The 23,781-nt window shown below is 35.0% G+C and overlaps 1 protein-coding gene across 4 annotated transcripts; it reads right to left on the reverse strand.

Moving 5' to 3' along the window:
- Window positions 1-1,245: 1,245 nt before the first annotated feature.
- On the reverse strand, window positions 1,246-14,208 carry LOC112746013 (uncharacterized). 4 transcript variants are annotated; one of them, XM_072218294.1, is made up of 17 exons: window positions 13,900-14,208; window positions 12,368-12,419; window positions 12,069-12,242; window positions 10,834-11,003; window positions 10,651-10,735; window positions 9,522-9,624; window positions 9,340-9,424; window positions 8,922-9,005; window positions 7,925-8,325; window positions 7,682-7,763; window positions 7,412-7,588; window positions 7,224-7,277; window positions 4,244-4,330; window positions 4,086-4,154; window positions 2,967-3,013; window positions 1,984-2,700; window positions 1,246-1,690 (listed from the first exon to the last, which is right to left on the reverse strand). In XM_072218294.1, exons 3-17 carry the CDS (start codon window positions 12,106-12,108, stop codon window positions 1,324-1,326), a joined length of 2,568 nt encoding a protein of 855 aa, XP_072074395.1. In that variant the 5' UTR covers window positions 12,109-12,242; window positions 12,368-12,419; window positions 13,900-14,208; the 3' UTR covers window positions 1,246-1,323. The 4 variants fall into 4 exon arrangements, with proteins under 4 accessions (XP_072074395.1, XP_025650699.1, XP_072074394.1 ...); XM_025794914.3 differs by having other exon boundaries at window positions 1,246-1,693; window positions 13,900-14,151; XM_072218293.1 differs by lacking the exon at window positions 13,900-14,208 and adding an exon at window positions 12,535-12,857.
- Window positions 14,209-23,781: the final 9,573 nt, after the last annotated feature.

The raw sequence follows: 23,781 nt of genomic DNA on the forward strand, positions 1-23,781 counted from the left end.
GTGCTGCTACGCGAACCTTGGGAGGACGACTGGGTAGCCATTCTCAGCAGACGAAGAACATCATCTTTGGGGATTAGGGTTTACTTATTGGACTGGGCAGCATTTCATTTTCCTTTTTTTTTCCTGCTTCCAATTCCAACTGTTAACTACAGGCAAACTGCCAACTTTGCCACGTCGGACACGGCGTCAATAATTTGACACCCACTTAACGGAAGGACTTGATTGATGCAAATCAAATCTTTTTAGGATTTAAATAGAACAGTTTAAACGTTGGGGACTAAAATAGAATTCACCCCAAACGTAGGGGACCAAAATAATAGTTTACCCTTATTGTTATCTCTATTCTTGTACGTATCTGAATACATAGCATATGGTGTACGTTGGACAATTGCTTATATGAGACACAAATACTTAGATGTTGTGTTTGTGCTTCATAGTCCATTTTCGTAATCAATTTATTGAATAAGATTTGGTAAAATGATCATTACGTTTGGTGCTATTTTGTAGTGTCCCCCCGTTAGTTAGCTGCAGTTATGCCCTATTAAATTTGGGATTAATTACCAAATATGCATTCAAATGATTTAAATACTAACAAAAATAATCTTGAAAAAACAATACCTCCATCTAAGAACAAAGGCATCACTTAGGAGAGCGATGAACAATACAAACTAAAGGTAAAATAAACGCATCAAAAAAAAATTGATCAAAACAAGCTCAAATATTTTAAGGGAAACTATCAAAATATTACATATCTAGAGACTAAAAATATATTTAAACCTGTAATTAATATTCTTGTTATCCCGTGTCAAGCATTAGCCTGATGTTTGTTAAAATAAACTCTTAATTACTAATTTGCAATGTAAATATTCCATTGTTTATTGTGTTTAATATTATTATATGAAGAGTAAAACTGAACATTTAAATATTATATTAAAATGTGAAATAAACTCTTACACGGGCTTAAGATTAGAAAATTAACACCTTCAGTAACATTTTTATTGATTTCCGGTTGAATTATAATATATTATATTCGATCATTTGTGGAATCATAGTTCATAAATATCTTCCACTTGCTCATGTGGAGCACTCGTTTTCTTTTCATCAAAATAATTTTATAGTGGCTTTATGATCTCTTTTTTCTGGGGTTTTAGGTTCTAGTGTTTTACCGTACCATAGAGGATGATAGAGTTTACACATTAATAATGTAAACCAAAGTCCACATTATTCAATGCCACAAAGTTCAAGTTACTATAACAGCATGAGTGCATGACATCCTCTTAAAGTTAAATTAAATGATCACATTCGTTAACAATTCAAGTCTTCTCACACAGGTAATGGAGAAACTAGAAAATCAGGTTGACGTCTCTGTAGCAATATCCCACAATAGGGACACAATGGTTTTGAGGAAACTGCTCGAGACAAAGATTTGGTTACAAAATCAGAATCAAACTGAGACGAAGACATTCGAAAAAGTGGGTCAGGCGCCAACCTAAACGCCACCCTATGGCAGCACACACAAAACCACAGTGGGATACTAGGGCAAACCTGCATACTAACGGCGCATCTTGATAACTTATGCCGCTTATCATTGCTGCCACTGCCTGAAGTTTTGCCTTGACATAAACCAAACTCTGGGGACTCAAATGGAACTGATGCTGAACAATAACTGCATGACTCCACAGCTGAACATCTACTGGACAGAAATAATCATGAGAAATGAACAAAAAATTTGAAACTATCATATTTGATGTACTGAGTAATGATTTTGCAGCATTGTGGAATTTAGTTAAAGCAGTTTTCTATTGCACAAGGAAACTTTAGCAAGAAATTACCAAGACAATGATGAATAATAAAAGCATTAATTAAATGATTCCAAGTTTCCAACTTTTCAATATTTAACCACCTTAGTGGTCAGGTAATCAGTAAATGATTTTAACATGCAGCGATATAATTCAAAATTGAAACTCTAGTACTAAATATTACCTTTTCTCATTGGTAACCTCTGATGCAATGGATTTCAACTCGCCACGTACATGATCGTTGTTTAGCGCAATCCATTGTTCCATTTGTGCTAGTCCAACAGGATACCAATGACCAGTTTGGAAAGGAGTTGCCCCTGGACGGGACTTGCTAGTTTGAGAAGCACAAAAACTAAAACCGACAAGCCTTTCACGGAGTTCTCTTTCACTGCTTCCAAGAATTGCTATCCACTTGGTTACTTGTTCGTCCATAGAACAGCATTCCCCTTTAGTGTTTTGAACTTCGCTGGATATTCGTGTGATTTCATCAGCATCCAGCTGCGCCAACATTACTCGTCTACAAATTATATTGAGCAAGTGTAGCATGCGAGAAGGAACACCTGACAAACTTGAAGAGACCTGCAGTAAAGTCTTTTCATTGGGAAGGTCCGTATGAAATCCCGGAAAAGACAGAGAGATCCACTTGATGAGTAAATGCTCTACATATCTTGGCATGCTGACCTTGAAGTCCAATAATGCCAAAATTATATCCAAAAGAACTAGGGGCCTATCAAGACACTGATATTGGTTCAAAGACCATATGATATTGGAACCCCAATTGGTTAAATCTTTCTCTGCCAAACCGGAAAGTTCTTCAGTGTAAAATGGAACAGGACGATTCAAGCAAATATCCACATGTAGCCCACCAATCCAATGGTATTCAATAGCTGCTCTCAGTACCCTGCTCATGGTTCAAGAATACAAATATCACAATTGCATATTTGTGGAATTTTTTCATTGAAACTTCATTAGCAAAAGACAAAAGGAGAAAGAAAACAAATACTTAGTAGGAAAATAACTATTGACATGTATTCAAGATTGGTTCAAAACACTAATTATTTGGGTAATTATACACTTTTTTATCTCCAAACTATTCCCCCCTTCTCTTCGCACACAGCCAAAACAGAATGCCAAAAGGGGAACATAGGCTGAGAAATCATTTTGTACCTTCCTTCATACATTCGATTCAGTTTCTCAACATCAAAGCAATGAACCTGCAATAAACAAGTATAAATACTCAATAGCAACCTCATATAGTCAAAGAAGAAAAATTAAACTTCTAAATATTCTTGCAGCATATGCCTGGTTGAGGAATTAAAAGATAAAATAAAATTAGAGGTAGGAACTTCAAATTAACATGAATTATCTTCTTTTAAATTAGGGCTAACAAATCAATGCTAAACTCTAAGGTGACTGCTTCTATTAGTGAATGCATTGGCTAAATAGAAAATTGGATTAAACAACTAAAAAAATTTGAACAGCTGTGGAAAGATACTACTGATGTGATCAGTAAGAATATCATTCAATAGCTGTGATTCAGATTTCAGACAACAGGTAGGGAAAACAGATTCAAACCAGAGAATATTATGATTATGTCCCAACAAAAGGGCCAGAGCAACATGCTTTGAATTAATAGAAGAATGATTTAGATATTCTGGATAAATGCATAAAACTTCCAGAAAGCCAAGATCATTTTTTAGCTTGGGAATCACGCACACTTATTTGGAATCAATAAAACAAATTCAGAAGAGGAAAAAAAAAGAAGAAAGAAAAACAACACTATTAAGTTCCCCCCTTGAGCATTTGCTTCACTCATCACACATGGTTTAGTTAACGTTGCAAAATGAATGCAAAGAACAATGTTAGAACTGGTAGTTAGAAAGGGGAAAAAATGAGAAACAATCTGTTCATCTGTCCATCAATATACGAAGTTACTAATATGAGGAAGACTTAGAGCTCCTCTACTCACTAACAAATGTCAAAAGACCCCTACCTAATCCCTATCTCTGATTGAGATTCCCTATATAGTGACAAGGTTCCTTGAACACAACAAGTACTAGATAGCTAAATGTTCTTAAAAATAGCATCTATAAGATGATTGCTAGTTCATTCTCTGTTTCTTGCTTTTTTCATATTCAAGGATGATGGGATATACAAAATTCCTAGATTTTTGGGCACTGCCTTTAATTTTTGTCTGGGCAATCAAGAATCCTGTACCTTTGGACAATGCACACAGGGTATATACAAGTGAAAAGATTTTTCTGAAAATAAAAGAAAATACCATACAGTAGCGACGACAAGATTTCCAGGTGAAACTGCTGCACCAAGGCATGAATCATATACATCATCTGAAGCCTGCAAGGAAAAAGGTGCATGTCTGCTTAAGGGGTGGAAATGGCAGAAGTCATATGAAAAGAGAGTAAAAAAGGACAAAAATAACATACGCTGGATGAATTGTTATTATGAGGCATATGAACAGGTACTTCATCTAGGCATCTATCGCGCAAAATCCAGCTACGCACTAAATTATCCTACAAATATTTAAAAAAACAATCACGACTAAATCCCCATATGGTCCTTGAGATTCACGGCTTTCATTATTTTAGTCTCTCATATTCAAAATTCACTATACTGGTCCCCGAGATTCAGCTTCAGGCACCATATTGGTCCCTGGACCCTTTCCGACGTTGAGTCTACGAACGAAATGCTAAGCTAGCTTTGACTTGCCACGCTAAACACAGGGCTAAATGACGTCGTTTTATTTTAGGGCTTGAACAAGGCGAAAATGAGATTGTTTTGGAGAATGAGGAGAGATAAAACAATTTGCACATCATATAAACTTTTCTTCATCTTCTCGTTTTTGCCTTGTTTAAGTGCCAAAACTAAATGACAGCATTAAGCCCTATGTCCAGCGTGGCAAGTCAGAGCCAGCTCAACACTTTGTTTCCTGACCTAATGCTGGAAAGGGTCCAAGGACCAATATGGTACCTAGTGCTGGATCTCGGAGACCAATGTAGTAAATTTTGGATTTGAGGGACTAAAATGGTGAAAGCTGTGAATCTAGAGAACCACTTTGGGGATTTAATCAACCAATCACCAGTCAAAAATACATAATACAGATATTAAACTACTGATTAGATATGCTAAAATTAAACAGGAAGGAATTGCAACATTATAGTGAACATATTTTAAAGACTGATTTGCTAATTATTCTTTAAACTCATCATTTATTTCTTTCTGTAATATCAGAACCAAACAAGTTAGCTTTTGTTTCCAATATGCCACTATTTTTAAAACTTATTACCAAAATGCCACCCTTTTCAAACTATTTACTCAAAATAGTGGCACCTTGTATTCTTTCTTCTTTTTTTTTTTCACAATTTGACTTGGAGGCACTTAACTGAAAAACACCTTCCACGTAGAAAATGCTAAATAGGGAAGCTTATCAAATGCAAAAATGCTCAAGCATTTAGCACCTTCCACTTTGGAACGGCTGAATAGAAGTTTTTCAATATTTAAATCAATAAGCGTGAAAGAGCCTCCAATGACATGTACAAATGAATATTTTCGTGATTTAAATAACAAAATAATAAATCATTAACTAATATTAATATAAATTTAAATATGTTTATCAATCTGACTAAGTTTAATTAATAACATAAATAAAATTGATGATTGAAACTTTAAATTATTGATTAACGTACTATATTTTATTAATTTAAATATATTTTGCCATATCATCCATCATCAAAATAAAATATCATAATAATTGATGTGAGTATTATCATGATTGTAATCTTAATGTAAGAGTATTAGTCATAAAAAAAATAGAATTTTTTTTTAAATATAGTATATTGAAATAGGTTAAAGAAAATACTCATGATATAAAATATAGTACTCCCATCAGTTACTTGATGCTTTTTATCACAATAAAAATAAATAAATAGACAAAGGTACACATGAAAGAGTTGAAGACAGACAAAAATACATACCAAAATTTGTAAATATCAAAGCACGCCAACATTGTTTCCGATCAACAAAAATACACCTCAAGCCTTACAAACCAACTGACAGGCAACAGCATAGTACTTTCGTCCATCAAAAACAATCTTTGACGTGTAGTTTGATATTCATGAACTTTGGTGTGTACTTTTGTCAACTGAGACTTTTTTTTTTTCATGTGTACTTTTGTCCATTTACTCCAATAAATAATATCAGGTCATTGATAAGAGTATTTACCTGTGTTTTTTTTATGATTGAAACCTTAGTGTAAGATTATTAATCATAAAGAAATGTAAAAAAAATTAAAATACCATATAGCGAAATACATTAGTTAAAAACAATTACTTTATAAGATACAATACTCTTATCAAGTATTTAATACTTTTTATCATCAACTTACTAAAAGATATATTATAATTGATGGGAATACTATATTTTATCATGAAAATTTTCTTCAAGCAAGATTATGTATTTCATTATACTGCATTGTATAATTTTTGTATTTCTTTATGACTAATAATACTCTTACATTAAAATACAATAATCAGTTTTAATTTATGTTATTAAACTTAATTTGATTGATAAATATATTTAAATATAATAATATAAGCAATGCTACATGGCCAGCAAATATTATCATTTTTGGCCAGCATTTGGCAAGCAATAATTTGCACCTATATTTATCAGAGTTTTGTACACATAAATCAATGCAGTTTGCACCCAAGTTTTCCAGAGTTTGCACCCATGAATTAGTAAAATTTATTTGTTAAAGACAATTTAGTGTTTGTGCTGGCCATCGCCAAAAATACTAAAAGATGCGGGCTCCCAAGAGTTTCTCTAATAATATATTTATATTAATATTAGTTAATTATTGATTATTAACTATAATTATGTCATATAATCAAAAAGCTATTCATTTCCACACGTCAATTGAAGCACTTTTACGTTTATTGATTTCAATATTGAAAAGGCCTTCCCATTAAGCGCATCCAAAGAGGAAGGCGTTAAACGCTTTAGCGTTTTAAATTGGATACACTTCCCTATTTAGAGCTTTCCACGTGGAAGGCGCTTTCCCGTTAAAGTGCCTCCAAGTCAAATTGCGAAGGAAAAAATTACAAGGTGCAACCGTGGCAAAATGGTAGCATTTTCATGATAAGTTTTAAAAATAGTGTCATATTGGAAAACAAGCCCAAGTTTGAAACCCTGTTATTGATAGAAGCTTAGAGATCCAATTTTTAGAAAATTGGAAGAGTAAGCACATTCTTCTTTTGAAATCTGAGACATATTTAATGTCCTTCCCTCTTCAACATAGAAAAATCTAGTCACATCAATTAAACCTCTGACTCTCAAAAATCATATAGAAGATAAAGTGAAAATATATAAAAAAATTCATACGATATAACTTTATTTAAATAAATTTACCTGGCTACAGCTGTACAAACATCTTCCACCAAATGCCCATGCCAAGCCAGTAACCTGGAGGAAATCGACATTGAAGAAATCAACAAAGTATTGCAGCTTCAAGAAGTCATCTAACTCAAGAGAAAGGAACAATAATAATATTAAAAGAATAGAATTATAAATTTTGAACAATAAAATAAAAAACCTACAATATAGTCATGTGCATCATATGAACCAAGCTTGTTGAATTCCTTAGAAGATATGTCACATAGCCATATTTCAAAGGAACCAGAACCTTTGCCTATTGCTAAAAGCATCTTGGAAGAGCATTGAACATGCACAGTTACTGAAAGTACAGAAACTGGGACAACATTGACAGTGATAACCTATTTAGATATTGAAAACTCAGTAAATGAACGGCTGAGAAAGAAAGATAGAAGTGAAAAGAGTCTGAAATTTAAGTAAGAACTAGAAACTACCTCCTTCAACAAAATGAACACATTCTGATCCACTTCTGTTGATTTAATCAATTTGTGATAGTCACCCAACCAAACCTTGACACTGATAAGTGCATATATTTCAGCTTAGGTCAGATATTTGGTGCAAAATGTAACAACATACACACAGTCTAATTAGAAGTGTGAGGGAACTGAGGATCAATACATTGACCACTTAATCAAGAGTCTAAGGTGCTATGTCAAGAATGATTCATTTTAACTCACCTCCCATCAGAGCTTCCAGTAACTAATAAAATTTGTGGATTTGAGGAATTAACAGAAAATGACAACCAACTTATTGTTGTAACCCATGAATTGTGTGCTTCAAGAAATCCAACAAATTTCACAGCAGATGGGATTTTTCCACCCTCAATAGTATAGCAATCTGGTGCATAAAATCTCCATAAAGAAATTTTACCAGACTTCCCTCCAACAGCAAGTAGGCTGACAGTAGCATGAATATCATGCAGTAAAGGAGACCATGAAACAACAATTGAGCTTAGCACTGCGCTGCGAGTAGCATATTGATCAGCACTTATCACAGGCAACATGTCGTTCTCGGGAACTGTTTTCAAGGATTTCTTTTTAGGTTTAGCCACAGAATCTATTTCATCTGATGCATTTCTCTGCATGAACAATCTAACTTTAAGTACATAAAATCAAATTAACACAGAATAAAATTGTTTCAGTTAACCACAATTGTTTTAGCTGTAGTTAACTATGATTTACAGTTAAAAAAAATGATGAGAATGAATGTACAACTTATTATAGAAAAACCATAGTTTATACTACCAACAAGAAAAATGGCCATTTTGTTCATGAAGCATATACGACAAAAGAAAGGATTTTTTATTTTATTTGAAATTAAATCCATATCATATTTAATATATATACTTAAGTATCAGAACAAGCATCGTCATGACTCGATTTCAACAAAAGTCCAATATTAGATTCTCTAGAGACTGTGTGTGGGGTGCGTACATATATAAGTAACATACATCCAGGTCATATAAACTTTGTTAATGTCCCTTTATTTTGAAACAGCATTTTTCAAGTTATTGATTAATCATCTGATCTTTTCTTTTCTGCTGGCATAAAATAGATGATGTCAAAAGATGATATATATCATGAGCACGACTGGTCTCAGAATAACTAATTCTACCCCAAGTAGAGTATGAAAAAAGAAAACCAACCAAGAACATGGATGGATAAGATAACTTACTTTGGAAAACTCTAATGGAGTCCCCGTGCCTTGAAACTCAGTACATTGCAAATATTCAAATAGACGTTCACTAACGTTCACAACCTAAACAAAATAAGAATAGTGGCAGTTGGCAGGCAAGTAAACATGAAAACTATAAACACTTTCTATTTCAGTTCCATAAATGGAAACGCAAAAAGGAATTAGACACAACATACTTTCTATTTTACATATTTACAGCTAACATTTAATTTTTCTCCGAAGATGCTACAAATTACAACTTTTCTCAATCAGATCTGCTTTCAAAAGAAGCAATATCCCTATCCCAATCCCAATATAAATTATGCAGTTCACAGTTTTCAGTTTCATGTTTTCTTTAGGCACACAAAGATGGCATCAGTTCCTATTCCACACGATAAACCACTTTTATTGCACACACCTCAATCCATTCTGAACAGAAATCACAAAAGGGTGGACGATAAACCTTCACGTGTCCTTCGCTAGTGCAAACAGCCAACAAGCACCTGTGAATAATATATATTACTTATCGAATAAAATATCAATTTTGTCATTGAATAGAAATAACTGTGCATCTTTGCTTGCTAATCATCAAATTCTTACCCTGAATTCAAAGAAATGCCAAGTGGCGACCATGATATTGACTGAACAACAGGCTTATCATCACGGTACAAACTAATAGGGAGGAGGCATCCAGAGATTAAATCTGTGCAATGCATGATTCAATTCAGACATGTTAGCATTCTGTGGTTGGCAGCTCTAATTCAAAATTATTAAAAATTCCCTTTACCAAATATTAATAATAAACAACAAGATTGACAATGCTACATGACAAAGAAAACTCCCTCCAAACCATAAAACTCATCCCTATATGAGCACTACCAAAAATAAAAATCTCCATATACTATATAACAAATGAGTAGTTTCACATGTTTGGCATTGACCATGTAAGGTAATGTGGTTTTCCCGTTAATGGTTCCTTTATTTTTCTGGTTTCTCAAGGGATTACCCATCCCTACTACTAGGAAAAAAGGCTAACCCCTCTTCAGTAATAGTCAGGCTTCCCTCCCAATCAGGTCCTCTCAACTCATAATTGAATGGGATACTCCATAGTGTTGTATATCGACTATAGCAAGGTTTGAACCTAGTTCTTCATGCATACTACCCAAACTCCTCACCACTAAACCACTCTTAGGTAGTGTTTGCTTTCAGAGACTGAAACTGGGACTCAGTATTGTGTTTGGTTGCCAGATACTAGAACTAAAATTTTAGTTTCGCAACACAAAATTCCAATCCCTTTAGTACCTCAAAAAGTGGAGAAACGGGACTGAAATTTCTAAAGATGGAGACTGAAACTTTTAACATTTTCTTTAATAACTAAAGGTATTTTAGTAAATATCTTTATTTCATCTCCATATTCATCTTGAACCAAACAAGATACTAAGACATAATGTAGTCATATACACTTTACACCAAACATAATATAGAGACTTAATTTAGTCTTAGTCTCAGTCTCCGTCACCTTCCCAAACACAGCCTTAGCGACTAACAAAGCTGCTTCCTACATTTGTGTAGCCAATGCTTTGTGCTTTGTGGTTATGGAACCGTTTAAACCAGGTGATGAATAACTTTTAAAGCCCCAATGAATTTCATGATCCAACCATTAAAATAAAATAAAATCTTATGAAAATAAAAGAAAAAACATAATAAGTGAGTAGCTTATGAATTTGACCTTTTCTTTCAACAAAGCCAAAGAGGAATGGCTCAATTGGAGAGATTTTGATTATTCCACGTGGTCCATGAGGCATGTCTGGTCTCTGACCAAGGGAAAAAAAGGACAAAAAAAGTTAGATATAAAAACATATATTTTTATAAAAATACATAAATAAAAGAGAAAGAAGGGAAGAGTACAAACAAGAATGGTAACGAAGTGGGCGGTAGCAACAGCAAGGAGGTTGTCTTGGGACCAAGCAATGGCGTTTGGGAAACTAGGCGAACCAAGAAGCATAGTAGTCTGTAACGGTGCTGGAGAGGAAGAGGAAGAAGCCATGTGTTTATCACTCGTCAATGTAGCTCGTCCTTCTTCTGTTTAAATAAAAATCAAAATGACAAAACTAAAAATTGAAAAGAGCGGTAGTGACAGTGCCAACGAAATAAACCAAACCCATCTTGGTTGAACTGCATATAAGATAGGTGAGAACCATCTCTACATAATGTAATCTAATCTTAGGGTTTTAGTTGTGAAATTGTGGAAGATTATAGAGAGCGAGACACAGAAAATTTTTAGAGAGAAAAACAGGAAAGAAGGGAAACTGAGTAGTGCAATGTTGAGAGAAGAATGGTGTGTTCCAACAATATCAACTGGTTGGATCGTGACATGCATATTGCAAGCCATTCGGATTATGAGGTTAGTTTAGTATATACCAAAGTTGCGAGAACCAAATCGGTCAATGAATCGGTCAAGTGACTAGTTCAATGTTCTGAATACAGTCGAACTTGTTTAATTAAATATAAAATAAAATTATTAAAATACATTATAATTTTTTAAATATTTAATTTCAATGACTGGTATAATAACAATAATAAAATTCAAAATTTCACAACTCACATAATAATTTATCTATATTTCATCATTAAAATTTTACATTCAAGTCCAAACATCAAAATTTATAATTAAGAGAAAATCAAAATGCACATAAGTCATAGAGTAAATCAAAATAAAAAAATCAAAATAAGCTATCAATTAGCAATGAGAATAAAACAATCAAAACTTATAACTTGGTTGACTCAGTATGAAGACCAAGAGAAATCAAAGGGATTCACTTCACTTCTGCCCATTTTTTATTTTTGAATGACATTATTGCTCACTGCTAATTAACGTATCTCTGTATATTGTACTAACACTATATACTATTATATTGTACTAACACTATATACTACTACTATTCAGAGTACTTATCCTAATACAATATTAATAGTTGTAGATGCACTATAGCTTCTTTAGAATGCAATTATTTTTATAAGCAAGTTAATAAACATGACTAAAGGTTGATTGCATTTGATAAAGGAAAAATTAGTAACACAAAATTAAAATGAAAACGAAACGAAATAGAGAGAGAAATCAACAATCATGTGAAGGTGTATGAGTACCTTTGTTCCAAAGAGGAAAGTGCAAATCAAACCCATCCATGAATGAAGACTATAGAAATTGGCCACAATCCCATCCTTCCCCTAAATTGAATCGAATTCCAAATATTCTAGAAGCTAAAGCCACACCTTGCTAAATTCACTTATTTTTTCAATGGAATAGAACCAGGCAACTATCTGTGCACCAAAATTGCACCAAAATTACAGCAAGAACAATATTGTTTATAAAAATAAATTAATTAATTAGAATTTACATTATGATTTTTTTAAACAAGATTCAGAGCTAATTAAACCCAAGTTACCTCCTCCACTTGAGAGAATAAATCCAATGACCATCAGCAAAGTACGAAAAACCTGCAATTACTAGAGTATATGAGAAAAAGCAAGTTTTTGGAATAAAAAGTGTAAGGAAGGAAACCAGAAAGTAAAGAGAAGAGAGAGTGGTGGTGTGACTCTGTGCACTGCATACTACATCGATGAAGTCTTGTTGAGAAAGAAAAGGGAAAAAGGTGGATTTGAAGGAAAGAGCCCAAAAAACGATAAGGAGTGTGCAACTGAAAGCCCTAGAAGTCTTGCTGCAAAGAAGACAAGTGCGGAACAGAGACGTAAGCTAGCAACCGTGAGCAGAGGTGAGGCGACGATGACAGTAAATGACGCCGGCGACTGTCCGACGATGGAGAAGGTGGGGTGAGTAGCTGCGCTCTCTCTTCTGTGTTTAATGTTGGTGGGTCACTGATTTCAATTATTTTTTTTAACTTCATAAAACGAGGTTAATAGTGTCTCAGCAGAAGGATCAACTAAAACAACGGGGGTTAATGCGATTTACCGATTATCCACAAATTCGACCCATTTTTTTACTTATTTTTTATCTAGGAATTTTTTAACAATTAACTTTTGATGAATTTAAAAAAACAACTTTTTTGAATTATTTTGTTTAAAAAATATTATATAAAAATAAATTTATGTTTTAATATATTATAAAAAAAATTATTTATCAATTATGTTTAAATATAATAATATAAAAATATTTTTTATTTGTTTATTATATAAAAAATCTTTTTTTTAAGAAAAAATCATTTAAACAAAAATATAAATTATAATTTTTCAAAAAAATATTATTTCTATTAACTGTCAACTCAATTTTTTTAGTTTAATTTTTTTAGTTTAATAATTTAACAATATATTTTGTCACATATTTTTAAATATTGATAGTCATTGATAATTAAAAACAATAAAAACAATAAATTCAGATAATGCTCTAATATTCTTCTCTTATAAATTATTAACTATCCTAATTAAAAGCTACTAATTACTCTTTAATTATCTTAATATCACTTTAAATTTATTTAGGTGAATTTTTATGAAAATATTATTTTTCAAATAATTTTTTTTAAGATTAAAAAAATAGGTTTTTGAAATAGAAGTTGGGAGTACCGTGGGAGTACATGAAGAAGTACAGTGCACTTTAGTTGTTTTATTCGTTATTTTTTAATTTTTCAATTGTAATATGTTCCATTATAATTAAAAAAAATTCAATAATACAAAATTACTAGTAGAGCCTGCTCCTATGAAATTATGGTCTTATATTCTTACGAGGAAATATTTTGTTTCAACTTGCAACTGAAAATAATATCAAAAGAGAAAGATTTTATAACTACAAGAGAATAATGTATTAATTAAAGACGACCTTATAAATTGCAGCCTAATTTAATAACTACAAGAGAATTATAATTTTTTATGAAAATTTTTTAGAAAAAACCAGCAGAAATTCCAATAAAAAAAAACAAAAAAACAATAGGATAGCAAAAAAGAGAGGAGAGAAAAAATAAAGTACCCAGCGGAGATGATGGCAAAGCAGAGTCTTTGAGTAGTAGCTTCACAGATTCACAAATAAAAGAGGCAGTGATCCCAGAGTGGATAAGAAGGAACAACGAAGCTGAGCAGATGCTAAGGGACAGCGGAGCAGAGTCGATGTGAAGGGAGGGCACACCGAAGCCCACGCGAAGAACAATAGAGTGTAGCAAAGGCAAACACAGAGTCACAGTGCTAGGCTTCCATTGAGGAGGTTTTGGAATGGAGTGTGAGGGAAGAAAGAGAGGAGGACGCAATGGGATGAGTAGAAAAAGGGGCCCAAGAGGAAGAGAGGTGAGAGAGAAAGGGCAGAAATCTATCGTTGTATTTTATAAAAATCGAATTTTTGCATTTAATAATAAAACTTACCTAATGTGTTCGGGAGAATAGTTTTTTTATTAATTATAGAGTTAACTATCATTTTTACTCACGAAAATTGAAAATACTGATATATCTACTCATAAAAAAAGGAAATTACATTTGTACTCATGAAATATGGATTTCGCATAACAAAATTATCCAAACACTAAAAAATTACCTAAAATTCTTAAATTACCCTTATCTTCACCACTACACCACCTCCTTCACCCAATTACCTTTCTAACCCTAACTCTCTTCACCCAGTCACCACCCCCCTTTTCCTTTCTAATCTCAAATGGTTTTAACCTTGAATTTCTTGAAAAATAATATCTAATAATTTTATTGATTATTATTATTATTATTATTGAGTGACTATATATATATATATATATATATATATATATATATATATATATATATATATATATATTTAATGAATAAATTTATCATTATTTTTGTCCGAAAAATATAGTACAATATTATTGTGTAATTAATAATAATAATTATTTTATTTTATTTTATTTTTTGTCGGAGGACTATTATGTCTAATAGAGAGAAACGTTGGGGATTGATTTGTACATTAGTTTTTCTTGGAGACTAAAATGTCCGATTTTTTAATTTTCGGGGACTGATCTGGGTAATTACTCTGCCGAAAAATGAACTCGGGACTGATTTGTCTGCCAGAGTAAAATCTTGGGGATTGATCTGTGTATTAGTTTTCCTTGGAGACTAGAATGTCCGATTCTAAAATTCTTGGGGACTGATATATTTTTTTAGACTACTTTAATAAAGACACTAAAAATATATTTTTTTCTAAAGACGTTTACATGTATCATGTTATTATTAGACATCTTTATTAAATTGGTTAATAATTTATTTTTAATAAACCAGAACAAAATTGGTTTATTATAGCAATAATAATAAACTCAATTGTCTGCATTATAATTTTTAGATCCGATTTGATTCGATCGAATTGCACAATCTAAACCGAATATCTTTAAATTTTTTGATAAAAAACAAATATATTCCTAACTTTTTGTTTTGCGGACATTTTGTAACACCCTACCACACAGAGTCTTATGCTTAAGTCATAAAACAAGGGTGACGAGGTATTACGACCTTTAAAAGCAAAATTTAGTACGTATAGTAGTGTGAAAAATGTTCATAACTAGGAGCCTTTGGAGAAAAAGGGGGTAAATCAAAACCGATAAATCGTAAAGCGCAACGCTTCGATCGTAAATGAACATATAAAGAGTAAGCTAACGCGAAAAGATATACAAAAGAGTGCCAAAATACATATATCAAGACTCGGAACTCGGTTTGCGAAAATAACCGGTCCGAGCATAAAAGTATACATACATATATATAAAGAAACTACTCAAAAGACAACCCAACAGACAATATACCGAACCTGTTTCTTCAAAATGACCTCTAAGAGGAGTCAATACAGAATATATATATATATATATATATATATATATATATATATATATATATATATATATATATATATATATATATATACACAATGGAGAATATAAGTATCTAAACAAGTATATAAACCAAAATACAATCCCGAGAGCTAAGGATCTCCGCCAAAATGGAAGTTTCCAGTAAGCCTCAATGAGGAGCCTCACGTCCTGCATCTGAAAACCACAAAGTCTACATGGGTGAGAAGCGGAGGTTCTCAGCATGGTAACAGTACCCAAATATCGAACATGTAATGTCCTGAAAAAGTCGAAGGCAATCCTAGAACTTCCATTTTACAATCAAACCGTATAAATACAACTAAACCATGAGAAAAGTGAAAATAGGCGACTAACTTAAGGATCTTTAGGCTAACTAAACATCCCCTTTCCAAATCCTGCAAACCTCCAAACCGCCAACAGTAATTGAGATGCAAACACAAGTATATCAAACAAAGAAATGTCCAAGTAGGAAACAGATAAGACAATTAGGTAATTAGCAAGTAATGATGCAATCAATTAGGCAATCCAGACAAATCACATACAATGCATATGATGTATGCCTGTCGTAGTGGCTGATGAGTCTCATCTGTCAGTTATAAAGCCAGCCCGACAAGTCCTGTAGCTAACCATTGGATTGTCTCTCTGTCGTGTATCCCCAACTGGAGTTATCCAAAACATAAACATCATATACATATATCCAACACTCTCACTGGTGTATATTTACGGGGGTGAGCTCATCCAGAACTTTCACAGTGTCCGGCCACACTTACGACATAGGGTCAGCAGAGTATCGAGTCTCCACCTGGAGTCCTGGTGGCTAGCCACCGCTTTCACCCAAGAAAACTCGTATCTCAGATAAGTGGAGTGCAAACAATCACAATAATCAACCATTCAGCATATATACATTTAATCATAGCCATACATTTATATTCGTCTCAGCCATCCGGCTTACAAATCATAATTCATACTCAGCCATAATCAGCATCACACACAGCCATTCGGCTCATATCACACTCAGTCATTCGGCTCATATCATATACAACACTCCACCATTCTCTTCAACAATTCATATCATCCTCTTTTATCATAACTCATCATGACATCCCCTTTCTTCATCCACAAGTTACCCTCTCCCCTAGCTTACTCTCATTTTATTGGAGTTTGTCTTGTGTTTTATTTATGTTTTTACTGATAAGATGTAATTTAAACTCTATGATAACGTTGCGTATTGCAAGTGGAGTCATCATCCACGATTCAAGGCATGGGCATCGAAGAAAATGACGTCTGTTAGGCACGACATAGACTATATGGAAGAAGTCAGTATCCGTCTTAAGTTGTTAAGAATAATTTATGGTATTAATAATCTAACTTAACCCATGCAACATTTGGCAGTTTAAGTTTCGGCCATATCTCGGCATCATCGTCCCGGCCAAGTTACACCACCACCTTGATATGTGTGACATGGTAGGGCCGTTGGTTTTGTTCGAGTGTGTTGAATGACATCCTGTGGACCAAGTGATCTGCCAGTACGGGTATGCACAGTCCTCTCCTCTGCCGGCACAAGACATCCCTATTGACCAGCATTGTTACACTCTTCGGGAAGTACAATGCCATGATTGAAGCGCGATACTCGAAGATTGGATTCATCAATGGGGGAACCGCCGCAACAGTCAATTGCGAGATAAGAATTTTTGATCAACAGCCGACTATAGCCCGTCTGCCGATTACAGTCGTTGGTACATTAATTCATTCGGGATGTACTTAAGGTTGTCAGAGTTCGTTCCTCAGCAGCCACCCCAACAACTACCATGGCGGCAACCCCAGCAGCCATATGCAGTGTTTCAGCCATTTTCCTATTATCGCATACTACTGCCTCAGCCACCACAACCCAGCCATCACAGCCAGGACAGCCACCACTGCCTTAGCACAAGCATGTCCATCTGGAATTTGAGTTTGCAGACTTTTCCGCATTTTCACCACTGGTTGAGCAGTATACGGATGATGCGATCATCCGTCGTTTTCTTGATGGTGTTGTTCCTCTTGAGGATGTCTTCGATACAGCGCCACCGCAGCCACACCAGGCATCAGTGGACGGATCCTCTCGTCGAAGCCATCGTACTCCCACACTCGATAGTCGAGCGAGTGGTTGCATTGATCTGCATATTGAGATCGATTTAGGTCGTATGAATGTGCCACCACAGCCCTTGAACGGTCTTGACTTGAATGTGCCGATACCGCAGGAGGTTGTCGATGAGTATATCTCTGGTCCTTTAGCTCCGCCAGCTGCAGGTGGGTCAGGTCCAGTAGAGGGACAATGAGTTGGTCATCAGTATAACCTACGAACAGATGTCCGTCCACCAAACAAGTTTACTCTGTCAAGTGTTGACAAGATTGTGAACAAGACACTGGAATTTTTCAAGAAGAAGCCGTGACTTGATTAGTCAAACTTAGTCTATTTAATATTTGTATTAATTGTATGCGTCTTTAGTTGAGTCGAACTCAGTATTTAATTTCAATCATGTGTAGTTCATTTGAAGTTGCAATATTTAATATTTCTATTAGTTGTAATTAACTTAAAAATATGTTAACTTAAAAAGTGTTTAACTTAGAAATAAATTAACTAAAAAATACGCTAACTTAGAAATACATTAACTTAAAAATACATTAACCCTATGAACCACCACTGCCACCAACCCCACTTGGTCCTGCACATTGAGGACATCTACTATGACTATGACCCTGCCTCCCGCAAAGACGGCATACCCGTGGACCACACATTTTTCGTGAATCCATTTCATTCAAATAGCGAGTTAATTTTGGACGACCTTTTGACATTCGTCTCAGGGCAGGATTCGCAACCATCATCGATCCCTGGTAATCAGGCCATGTCACCGTGTCGCCTACTGGGACAAACTCAATTCTATAGACCTTGCAAATTTGTGACATCTTGTACACATCACCGACATACACCTGTCAATCGAGTCGCTGGTTAGCACAACACACTATCACATGGCGACATGGAAGTTGCTCCACCTGAAAATGCCTACAGTCGCATTTTTGTCGTGCAAGATCAACTACTAACACTCGTCCACTTGGCATTTCGAGCAGCTCAAACACCTCGTTTCTTCGATCAAACCGGTGTACGATTATATTTTCTGCACGCTGCATATTTGCCTCTATCCGCTGAGTGACAAACTCATAGTAAGTAAATCCAGCACACTTGCGCTGGTAAGCCTCAAAATTTTTCTGCGTAAACAACTCATTCAACCGATAATATGTTGCTCGAACGAGCGCCAAGACATGCAGATTACGGTCACCCTTCAACACTGAATTAATGCACTCCAGAAAGTTTGTCGTCATGTGACCCCATCGATGTCTCTCATCAAATGCCAACACCCACTGAGGTAGGTCGATGTTATTGCACCAACGGCATATGCCTCGCCTCGTTCTTGCAACCTCTTGTAATTAACATTGTACTCCTCCACCGTCCTTGAATACCCAATGTTGACCACAAGCTTTTGCAAATACAGGACCTTGAATTCCCTTAAGAAGTTGCTACCAAGGTACTAAATACAAAACATCCACCATGCTCTCGGAGGTTTCCAATCTCCTCCACTACGATTTACTGCTGTCCGGATTGACTCATGACGATCGGAGATTATACACATACCATCTCTTCTTACAACATGCCTTCGTAAATTACTAAAAAAAAGTGCCACACATAAGCGGTTTCACCCTCTACGATGGCAAGGCAATCGGCACGATGTTTTGATTCCCGTCTTGTGCAACTGCAACCAAAAGACAACCTTTATATTTTCCGTATAGGTGGGTGCCGTCAACTTGAACCAGCTGCTTGCAATATTTGAAGGCTTTAATGTATGGATTGAAACTCCAAAATACTCGATAAAGTATTCTAACACCCGCCACCTCTTCACTCCCGTTATACAGGAGTCGTGTTTCTATTTGGACTTGTGAACCAGGCATCTTTTGAACCATTACAGAAAACCATAATGGCAGAACTCCGTAAGATTCCTCCCATCCACCGAAGACTTTCGCTACCAACTTCTGCTTTGCCAACCAAGCCTTTCAGTAACTAATCGTGTAGTTGAATCTTGCCTAGACTTCTGCAATTATAGATTTCACCTTTATGGATGGGTCAGATTCAACCAACAGCTTCATAACCTCAGCAATCATATCCGAGTCCAACATGGAGTGATATTATGAGATCGTTCCCATGAAACACGTGTGCCTTCCGTTGTATCTCCGAATCTCCCAACAAGCTTTTTTCTGTATTAAGTTGGCTTGGATAAGCCAATCAAATCCACGTCCATAAGTCTTGCATTTTGCATAGAACGTTTGTGGCTCGGATTTATGAACAACGTAATCGACTCCTCTGGAGATAGTGTAACTCCGAATTGCCGCAATGACTGTTTTTCTAGAACCATACTTTATTCCGATCCGAAACTCCCTATCCTCAGGGTCAGCAACACCTATAACAATAATAAATTGTTGCTCAATGATCCTTCATTACAAAATTAAGGAAACATATCACCCACAACCTCACGTACATATGTTCGTGTATCCTGGAAACTCTAGTGCATGCAAGGCGTCATTATTCAAGCTACGCATAAAAGGTGTAACGTCCATCGGTTGACTAACTGCGGGTGGAACCACTAAGGCTTCCACGACTGCCTCACCTCCCCCATCGTCATCCTTGTCCTCGTCAACGGCTTCATAAGTTGCTTTGAACTCCTCGTCGCTATCATTGTTCATACCTTCGTATGCTTCAGTTATGTCATCTTGCACGTTTGGGTCATTTTGGACTTCATCCGCAGTTATATGTTCAAACTCAACATACAACTCAATCCTTGGATGTTGCACCTTAGCTTGCTGGTGAATATGAAACATCCGCTGAATACTTGTTTCGTCAACGATTGGCATAACATCAAACTGTACCAGGCCACCAAATACCACAATTGGACTCCGGTGTAGAATGTTGCTCACCCTCTTTAAAATATTATTCTCTATACTCTGACAGAGCCCGTACTGTAGTTCCGCAAACGTTACAGTACACGGAACCACAAACGAATATATACTCTCACAAACAAAGCTCATGCCCTCATATGTATTACGTATAACCTCACCGTTGTGGTAAGGTACTATATTTGCAGTACCCTCCATGACACAGTAGAGAAAAACACCTTGTAGAGGACTCATCTCCTCTCTTGTAATGTAGTAAAATGGTAACCAGCTCCGGTTTTTATAGACAGAGGATCACCTCACAGGTTTCGTGCTGCAAAAGTATCCAATCAACGTCTGCCACGTGTCAATCACGCATGGTGCGTGTTGCATGAATGAATGTCACGTGCAAATCACGCAGGGCATGTGTTGCATAGATGTAGGACACGTGGCAATCACACAGACTGCGTGTCGGATGAATGGGCGCCACGTGGTATCACGCAGGCTGCGTGTTGCATGGATGTCCGCCACGTGTTCATCACGCATGCTGCGTGCTTAGTTAGCACGTTACCTGCGTGCTGTTTTGCCATCTCTGCAACATCCACCCACCTGTAAATATACCAAAAACCTCAATTTCTAGGGATTACTCAACTATTTTTTCCAATTTAAAATTCATTAGCCACATGAAGATACACAAGTTTTTTTAACTTGTTTGATAATAATTTTGAGAAATATCAATTTTACCCTAAAATCCTAATCCATTGTATTTCTTCCTCTACCAACACCATGACATCGACATCACCCAATAACACCACCAAACAGAGTCTAAAAAATGCAAATCTCAGGCTTACTGCTAGTAGATAGAAAAAGGGACAAAGGATTAAAATTTAAAACCTTACCTCACGTGTGAAGTCACAAAAGCAAAAGTAAAAAGAATAATTAAAAAAGAATAATCAATCACAGTCAATAAGATTAGATATTTAGAGATATCGAGGGCGCATTTTGTAGTTCCATTTTCGTCACTACAACTGCAACCTTACCCGAAACCACCATGATGCCTAACCACAATGGACTGGCCTTCAATGGTGGCAGATAGCTGCTCTGCACACCATTGCCTCTATAGTGCTGAGTTGGCACTGTTGGTTACTATGAGTTCAATATCCTTATCTCATGGCTTTCTATAATATTAAACACAAATTTGCAGTAAAAATCTAACAGCTTAACTCTACTAAGCAAGCACCTTCAGCAAACTTTAATGTACAACATGAACTTCAGGAGTGTTAGAGAAGTTGCTCTCGAGATTCCAAAAATGACACAAACAAGTAATCAGAGAAAGAGAATTGAATACAATACATAATGAAATTTATTGTGAAAGGAGGCCAGATATATGGGATGGACAAGCTCTCCCATAGAGAGGCAACAATTCATTCACGGATTAGCTTCTGTTGTAGAATAGATATGATGCATAGCTAATCAATGAAATTTATTCCTTCAATTTAGCTGTAACAGAAAACACAAATGTGAAAAACCGTGATGCATACCAAACCTCGGATAATCAAAGACAAAATGGGTAAAAATACTCTCTTAGTCCCTAATGTTTAGACTAAATTCAAATTTCATTCTTAATATTTAAAGCCTCATATTATCATTCAGATTGTTTTATTTTGTCCTATTTTTTCAAAAATACTCTTTCTTCCTCTATTAACTTCTTTTTCTCTTATTATTCTGTTACATTCACTCTCAAATCACTATAACTACCACCGTGAGTACAGTTATGATTTTTTGTTCCACTACCTAAAAAAACTCATAATGGAAGAACGGGTATTTTTGAAAGAAAAATTTTGATTTTGACCAAAAACTAAAATAAGATGTTTGAGATAAAAATATAACGTTTCAAATTAGGGAAAAAATAAAAACTTAGTCCAATTGTTTGTTAGAGTCTAAAACAATACTTTACCCAAGACAAAAATTTTGACCCAGCCCGTATCCACTCTTTTCAAAGTCTCAGAACATACTAGACAGTCTCCCTTTCAGTAAAACAAGGTGGAGGTAATACATTTAGAGCAGCCAAGTAACAAGGTGGGGGTAATACATTTGGATTTCAAACAAAAGCTGGCTCTACTCAAAGGTATTCACAATCCTGTCTCGATACTCCATTAATTAATCTCAAAAACTTAGAAAGGAATGCTCAATTACCATATACATATATCATATATAGGCTTTTTCCGATGACAATTTCGACCCATCAAAAGAATACTGTTATCATCATAATCAGCTGTGAAGTAAAGCACACAACACTCCAAATATATTCCTTTACGTCCGAAGAACTAATAATCTGAAGGTTATTCTAAGTTCCAATACAATCCCCACACAAAAGAGTTATACTACGTGTATCCCAAAATTAGCCACCGATATAAAATACATGTTGGAATACAAATACACATTGAAAATAAATTAAACCACACATGTATTTATACACAAATACATTGGTGGCTGATTTTAGTAACAGATTTTGGTGTACAAATAGTATTTTTGCACACCGAAACTATATGTTGCTGCCCAATAACAAACTACTTGGTGCCACCAAACCCACATAGATTCAATAATGAAATCACAGAATAAGCATTAGTAAATTAACATTCACTGCCAAACAATCTACACCTAAAAGCATGTATATGCACAGCTAACTAATCAATTCCAATTTGCAAATCCAATATCAAAATTGATGTAAACCTTATCTTACAATTCGTTTCTCACGGTCTACACGAACCAATATCATATATAATACGATCAATAAAAAGCAACATAAAAGTATCTTGGAAGAGCATTGAACATGCACAGTTACTGAAAGCACAGAAACTGGAACAAATTGACAGTTATAACCTATGTAAAAATTGAACCCTCGGTAAATGAACTGCTGGAAAAGAAAGATAGGAGTCTGAAATTTAAGTAGGAACTAGGAAGTACCTCCAACAAAATGAACACAGTCCAATCCACTTCTGTTGAAATAATCAATTTGTCAGTCACCCAACCAAACCATGACACTGATAAGTGCATACTTGGTGCAAAACGTAACG

This window comes from Arachis hypogaea, chromosome 2 (genome assembly GCF_003086295.3).
Source record: "Arachis hypogaea cultivar Tifrunner chromosome 2, arahy.Tifrunner.gnm2.J5K5, whole genome shotgun sequence".
In the NCBI taxonomy this organism is placed as follows: domain Eukaryota; kingdom Viridiplantae; phylum Streptophyta; class Magnoliopsida; order Fabales; family Fabaceae; genus Arachis; species Arachis hypogaea.

Bases quoted from the DNA above. Each gene is read 5' to 3' on its own strand.
- LOC112746013 (XM_025794914.3), bottom strand. From the start codon at position 12,108: ATGGATGGGTTTGATTTGCACTTTCCTCTTTGGAACAAAG. The intron at 4,331-7,223 runs GTAAATTTATTT...AAATATTTGTAG, and splicing joins GTTTGTACAGCTGTAGCCAG to GATAATTTAGTGCGTAGCTG. The intron at 2,701-2,966 runs GTACAAAATGAT...AACCATGAGCAG, and splicing joins AATCGAATGTATGAAGGAAG to GGTACTGAGAGCAGCTATTG.